The sequence below is a fragment of the Gymnoscopelus braueri genome, assembly GCF_963280865.1.
Source record: "Gymnoscopelus braueri genome assembly, chromosome: 5".
NCBI classification, from domain to species: domain Eukaryota; kingdom Metazoa; phylum Chordata; class Actinopteri; order Myctophiformes; family Myctophidae; genus Gymnoscopelus; species Gymnoscopelus braueri.
The window spans coordinates 39,944,314-39,951,813 of NC_137606.1; the positions used below are offsets into that span (position 1 = coordinate 39,944,314).

The 7,500-nt window shown below is 48.3% G+C and overlaps 1 protein-coding gene across 1 annotated transcript in view; it reads right to left on the reverse strand.

Moving 5' to 3' along the window:
• LOC308085747 (endothelin-converting enzyme-like 1) overlaps positions 1–7,500 on the reverse strand; it is a 57,035-nt gene that overhangs the window by 45,555 nt on the left and 3,980 nt on the right. Inside the window, exons 2-6 of the mRNA XM_080429056.1 lie at positions 4,127–4,838; positions 3,325–3,831; positions 2,660–2,728; positions 1,897–2,007; positions 672–764 (exon numbers count right to left, since the gene is read on the reverse strand). Of these exons, the coding sequence (XP_080285182.1) occupies positions 672–764; positions 1,897–2,007; positions 2,660–2,728; positions 3,325–3,831; positions 4,127–4,486 (1,140 nt within the window). The 5' untranslated portion in view covers positions 4,487–4,838. The remainder of the gene's footprint in view (positions 1–671; positions 765–1,896; positions 2,008–2,659; positions 2,729–3,324; positions 3,832–4,126; positions 4,839–7,500) is intronic.

Sequence of the window (7,500 nt, forward strand, 5' to 3'; positions counted from 1 at the left end):
TCACAACATTATCACATTATGCAAGGTAGACTATTTGAGAATATTTACCCGCTGCATGAAGATGTGTCTCCCTCTCTCTCTTTCCTCAAAGAACTCTCTAAAATGTGCACGGAGTAGAGCCATTCTTATGCTTCATTTATACTTGGTTGAGAGCCTGGCCTGCTGCTATAGAGCTCACAACGCAACGTGCTGCGATGCATTGTGCAACGTGTTTTCACTCTCATGCTGTCAAGCGGGTGACGGCAGGGGACCGGATGTGACCATATACTGCAATATTTGACTCCTCTCCTCTCTTCTCATCATAGTGTCACCACTGACCAGCAGTGATGGAACATCTAGAGAATTCTCAATCGGCTTCCCGCTGCTCTCCTTCTCTCCCTTCTTCTCCTGTTGTCCCTCTTTCTTTCTCTCCCATCAATACTCATCATCCCCTGCAGACCTCCCCCTCTGTGTCCCATCTTTCCCTCCCTCCCTTGTTCTTCCACTCATCTACCTCTGCAGGGCACACCACTTCTCACAGTGTGTGTGTGTGTGTGTGTGTGTGTGTGTGTGTGTGTGTGTGTGTGTGTGTGTGTGTGTGTGTGTGTGTGTGTGTGTGTGTGTGTGTGTGTGTGTGTGTGTGTCTGTGTGAGTGTGTGTGTGTGTGTGTGTGTGTTTGTCACTGTACTCACATTGGGAGTGATGCGTTGTAGTTGTCTCAGGGTGATGCGGTTGTACATGGTACTGATGTCTTTCCTCTGGTCCTCATACTCTGATACAGTGATCTGGTTATAAGACAGAAGAGAATTACTCTCTCTCTCTCTTTCTCTCCCTCTCTCAAACACACACACACACACACACACACACACACACACACACACACACACACACACACACACACACACACACACACACACACACACACACACACACACACACTGTTACGGCCAGCCGTATTTGATATATTTGGTTTATTTTGGTATAATTATGATGTTTTGGAATATTGTGGTATTATTTGTGGCTTGTGTTTTATTGTTGCTTTTCTGTATTCCATATAAGGTCGTGAATGGTGGTGGAAGCTGTGAGACTGAGTGTGGTGCTGGTGTGAGTGAGTGGTTGATTGACTTCAAGCTGTCCAGATTGACAGGTCCAGCCTCAGGCCTGTTCCCCTGCTCTCATTCGTCGCCCCTTTGTCTCCGCCCAAGCCAGGGTTGGCTGTTCTCTGGAGCTCACCTACAAAAGCTCATTCTGCCCTGACAGTCATGGGGACTGGTCGCACTCATTTGAAAGAGCAAGCAGAGATTCAATCCCTCTATCTCCCCGAACCCATGTAGCCTGTTTGTTCCTTTGTCCTTCAGTTACTTTGTTTGACCTTCCGTTACCTTTGACTCATTTAGTTACTTTGTTTGATCTTCAGTTACCTTATAGTTAAACCTGTTGCTTTCTGACCCGTATTATTGAGTTAAGAGTTATTCTGTATATATTTGCACCTTTTCATTCATTATTGTATTAATCTGTTCACTCGCCTTGTAGGGGTGTTTGGTCTTTTTATTTGGTTTAACCACTTCCTTATGTTTCTGTTTATTCTTTAGTTAGGTAATTAAGTTTAGCAATTGTATATTTTTCTTTGGTTAGGTGGTAATTTTATTTATTAGGTAGAAGTTTTTGCAACTGTAAACCGGCACCCTGCAGTTTCTGCACTTATACAAAAAAGACAAAAAGAGTTTGAAATCTCTGCACAAAAAAAGGAAAATAAAATCAATTGATTTTTTAAAGCGACTTTGTCCTCCATTATTATGTCACCTCCCCTACCCTAGACAGGGGGTCGTAACAACTGTTACACACACACACACACACACACACACACACACACACACACACACACACACACACACACACACACACACACTTACTTACGTTGGCCAAGCGTGTCTCCAGCTGTAAGATCTCTTTGGACTTCTGTGTGGCGTTATGAGCTCCCAGCATGCTCAGCAGCCGCTCCATCAACGCCTTGTAGGCAGCCAAGATCTGAGCATATAGAGAGTCACAATGACATCATCACTAATGGACGGACATCATAATCAAAATCGTCCGGTGACGGGGGTGACACGAGAAAACGGGAGGATAGATGGAGAGTAGAGAGATGGGTTGATGCAGACGGATCAACGCATTCTCACACCCATGCCGTCAAAGGGGTGACGGCTGGGGACGGATTTGACCATATAGCACTATTTGACGTTTCAGGTGTACTCGCGAGAGGCATCGCCACAAGAGGCGGCGGAGCTCAAGTCTGCTTCAGACGGTGCACCTCCGTTGTTTTAACAGGTTTTTAGCATAACCGTCACCCTTTCTATGTCTTGGGTTTGAGAAAGGCACAGTCCAGTGTGGGCAGGTATTGGGACGTGGTAAAACGACGAGACGGGTGCCCCCGTTTGCCATTTGGTCACATGTTGTCCTATGCCGTTGACCTGGCATTGCCAGGCTGATCACGTGGGATCATTCACAAGTTCTCTCCCACGATATCGTGTATGTGGAACATGTGTGGATTAGATGGATGGATGGGTGGATGGGTGGATGGATGGATGGATGGATGGATGGATGGATGGACGGACGGACGGACGGACGGACGGACGGACGGACGGACGGACGGACGGACAGAGGGAGGGAGATTAATGTTTACCTTCACACTGTCCTCATCCTGCCCCAGGTAAAGAGATCTTTCAGGTAGAGTGAGGCCCTCTTGATCGATCTACACACACACACACACACATTTGCCACACAAAGAAAGAAAGAAAGATCTCGATTAATACTCACGTGTTGCATAAATGTGTTGTTCTCTGGTGGTCTGGAGGACATAATGGTCAAGACACATGCATTGAACTGTCCTGTAACAAAGTCCCTCAACAGCCAGCAGAGAACATTACTAACTAACCATCAGTATTAGAGACAGTGTGTGCAAACAATGGAGTGATACAGGTACAGTACATGAAGCGAATGTAAACAGAATGAACATTATGCTAATAACTAATACATACCTCACTCCTGATACACAAGCATAGCATCACACACGCACGCACGCACGCACGCACACACATACGCACGCGCGCATGCACACACATACGCACGCGCGCATGCACACTTTAAGATTAGAGTAAATAGTTGATATACAAAATGCTGACACATGCTGTACACACACCAACTTGTACCCACAGAATCACACCATGGTTAGTTGCAAACACATGCAGTACATTCATAGCGGTATAAAATAATGCCTGCGAAAGTGACAACCATGATGACAACCCCCCAGCAGCCAGCCAGCATGCACACGCGCACATCCTGTCTCACCCTGATGGCGTTCCTGGAGGAGTTCTTGTCGTCCACGTTGACAGTAAGGGAGAAGAAGACGGTGGTGCTGTAAACCCCCTGGGTCCTGTACAGCATCTCATTGAAGTCTGGCCTCTGGGGGGCGCCCTCGTTCTCCCAGCCCGCCGCTGCCGGAGGGGCCCACACCAGATCCCAGCCCCCGCAGCTCTCTATCACTTCAGTCATGGGGTCTGAGCCCAGCCGGTCGATCTCCTCGATGTCGACGCAGGAGCGGTAGAACTCCTTCACCTTGCGCTCGGCCGAGCTGGGCCCGCGCCTGCGGACGGGCTCCTGCAGGAGGCGCCGCAGTTTCTCCTCGTTGTGTTCCCCGATGGCCGTGATGATGCCGTAGCTGAGCTTGTCTTCGGGGATGCCGTGGCGCCGCAGCCAGCCGCCACAGGCGAAGGAGTAAAAGTCCTGGCAGGGCTGGATGGTGGGGTCAATGTTGGCCTGGACGAAACGGGCCGCACGCAGCAACGACCGCTTCTTCTGCAAGTTAAACATTTAGAATTTAGGCATATAGATCTTGCAACGTGCAACCAACAGGGTAAGTGGTCATGGAATTAGACAGAAAAGTGCTACAAAGTAACAAGTAGACATCCAACGTAGCAAGCCCTGTTGGGGGCTCCTCACTGAGCCAGTTGGCAACACAACAGATTGGCATAAGCTGAAGAAAATGGTACAAATAATTGGCTACTCTAACTTTATGAAGAAAAAAAACAAACAAACAATGTACTACAAATTAACTAGGATGACAAGTAGACATGTTAAAAACATACAGTACCTGACAGTCCAAGCGGCAGTGAGGATCCTGCTGGGCATCTAGAGAGATGTACTTGAGTGTCAGCATGCTGCCCAGAATCACACACATCCCCGCTGCGAACACCAGCGCCGACAGCAGGCAGATCTCTCTCCGGCTCCAGCGGGGAAGCCCGCCGCCCCCCCCACCACTCTTGATGCCGCTCAGGTCTTGGTTTTTCCGTCCGGAGCCGCTCCCTCCACGGGTGCGCCCCGCGTGGCGGTCCAAGCTCCCCCCCAGGTGAAGCGTCATGCCGTTGCTGAGGAGGTCGCTGCTGTAGCGGCCGCCATATTTGATCTCCTGGAAGTCGTCGTAGTGAGCGGTCATTGAGTACGTCTTCTCCATGGCGTCAGCCTGAGAGGTCAGCGCAAGGCAAACCTGAGAGGTCACCGTGGTGGAGGCGTGACAGAGGTGTGACAGGAGTGACAGACTGAGTTCAGAGTTCAGTCATAACCTCTCACAGCTGAGACGGAGGCAGGGTGCCACCTATGGGGCAAACTGGGGAAGTTAAATCCAACCGGCTGTGGGCTTCGTGACGCAACGGTCCTTTTTTAGTTCTAAATCAAAAGCACACAGGGCGAGGGGTCTCCCGTCGTGCATGAGTTATGTCCAGGGCTCCGCTCTCTGTCATTATCATTGCGTCTCCCTCTGCTCCATTCATTCTCTCTCGTCTCCTGCCTCCCTCCGCATGGTTGACCTGTCGATAGAAAAGAGAGGGGGGGTGGGGGCAGGGGAGCGATATTGAAAATGGATTCCATGATAGGAGGAGGTTCATGTACAGACACACAATTCTGTCTTTGCTGTCTGTCTGTCTGTCTTTTTCTTTTTCTTTGTCCTGGATGAAGCTGCATGGATTGATTGGTGACAGCCATCCATCAGGAAGATGATGATGATGACTGAGGCTATGTGTGAGGAGATCGATGTAGAGGAGAGGTGCAGGAAAATAGAGAGGAGAGGAGGTGGAACATTAATGCAATGGGTGGCATGGAGAGGAGAATTAAAAAGAGAGAAGAGGAACCTTGAGGAGAATTTACTACTGCAGCTTGGACTGAGGAGCGACAGAGGGAGAGGAGAGGAGGACAGAATACAGAGGAGAGCAGGGCAGAGGAGGTGGAACAGTATAACTTATGAAAGACATCAACACTACAGGAAAATGTCAAGAGTGATGAAGTGAAGGAAGAAATGTGTCAAGTAATCTATCCATCTATCTGGCTTCTCATCAAATCCCCTATGCATGCGCGTGCGCACACACACACACACACACACACACACACACACACACACACACACACACAACACACACACACACACACACACACACACACACACACACACACACACACACACACACACACACACACACACACAATAGTGTGCTTGAGCTGGGGTTATGAAGCAATAATGTATTATCACGTCAAAGCAGCTGATGATGAATTCATATCACATACAGTTTAAGATGCCCTTATCCCTGCCTATGGCTACACAAACTCTCAACACGTGTATACACAGATATGATGATGAATGTGTGCACACAACACATCACACAACACATATGCACACAGACTCGCAAATAAAAACACACACTCACATAAACACAGGTTTACAAATGCACAGGTTCGCAAATACACACACACACACACACACACACACACACACACACACACACACACACACACACACACACACACACACACACACACACAATAGCTCCACTCTGTGTATTTCAGGCCTGTCTCTCCTCTCCCACTCGTTCTGATCCCTCCTCGTGCCAGAGGCAATATCACAATCCTCAGACAAGACAGACAAATTGTTTTTGCGATATCAGTGTGTGTGCGTGTGTGTGCGCACACACATGAGTGTGTGTGCGTGTGTGTGCGCGCACATGAGTGTTTGTGTGTGCTTGTGCAAAAGCATCTGTTTGAATGCATGCTTGTGTGTCTCAGTGTGTGTGTGTGTGTGTGTGTGTGTGTGTGTGTGTGTGTGTGTGTGTGTGTGTGTGTGTGTGTGTGTGTGTGTGTGTGTGTGTGTGTGTGTGTGCGTGTGTGCGCGTGCGCGTGTGCGCGTGTGCGTGTGGACAGCATTGAAGCAGTCTTTTCAGCAGCTAGGCATGGTGGACTTGTTGAAGGCTGTGGAGGTGATCAGTGAAAATTGATCTGTTTTCTGTCCTCAGAGAACAGTGGATTTCTGCACTAATGACTTTTACAGACTTTACAAAACGCTGGTGCGCTTATATATTCAATACTGTGTGACACAGAGAGAGAGAGAGAGAGACAGACAGACAGACAGACAGACAGACAGACAGACAGACAGACAGACAGACAGACAGACAGACAGACAGACAGACAGACAGACAGACAGACAGACAGACAGATAGATAGAAAAGCAAGTGAGAAGACAGTAAGGATTATAAAGAGACATGACAGATCCAGAGGACAGGTCCCCATGGACGGCATTTACAAAGCACCTTTATCCAATGTGCTTTACAATGCGTAATACATTCCAACATCCCAACTCGACACATACTGTACGGACACTTGCTCAGGACCCCTTCGCGTTACTTTTTTACACACTGGGTACTAGTGATGTGCGGGTCGGGTTTTCTCATCCGCCCCGCCACGGAACCCAACCCGCCTCAACCCGCCCGCGACTGAGCGCGGCGTGGAGCCCCGCGGTCGTACCTATAATTCTGTAAAATCATGAAGGTTAGAAAATAAATAATCTTCAAGTATACACCCCAAGTGTATTCAAACTGTTATTGTTATTATTCTTATTCTTATTAAGAATAAAGACAAAACAAGAGCATGTGATTTTTATTTATTTTTTGCGTGTGAGAGCGGCTGACCCGCTCACCCGCAGCCCGCATAATTGCCTTGAGCGGTTGACCCGCGGGTTACGGGTCGGCCCGCTCATCGCTACTGGGTACCTATTTAGCATCAGTTTTCAACGTGCAACAGACAGTGCTCTCACGTGACTGACGTGGAAAGTTTGAGAACATGGCACTGTTGCCATTTAAAACACTGAAAACGACGTAAAACAAGTTAAAAACTTTTTTAAGCGACAGCTGGTGGTGCGAAGTCCGCTTCTGACAACTCATGCATCGTCCGATATGCATACTGATAGGGTGGGAATTATGATCCGTCCTTGTCAACATGGTGCATAGCAGGGCGTCCTTGGCGTCAGCATTGGATGCGTAGAACTACAGTATGACAAGTTGGGAGTGAAAATGTGTTTTACATTCACCCATTCACAACGTCATACACTAGCGAAGGATGCAATCATGCAAGGCACCACCCTGCTATTTTTTAATAGCCAAAGATATCTAAAATGACACAGATGCGTTCCTGGATTGAATGGGTTAA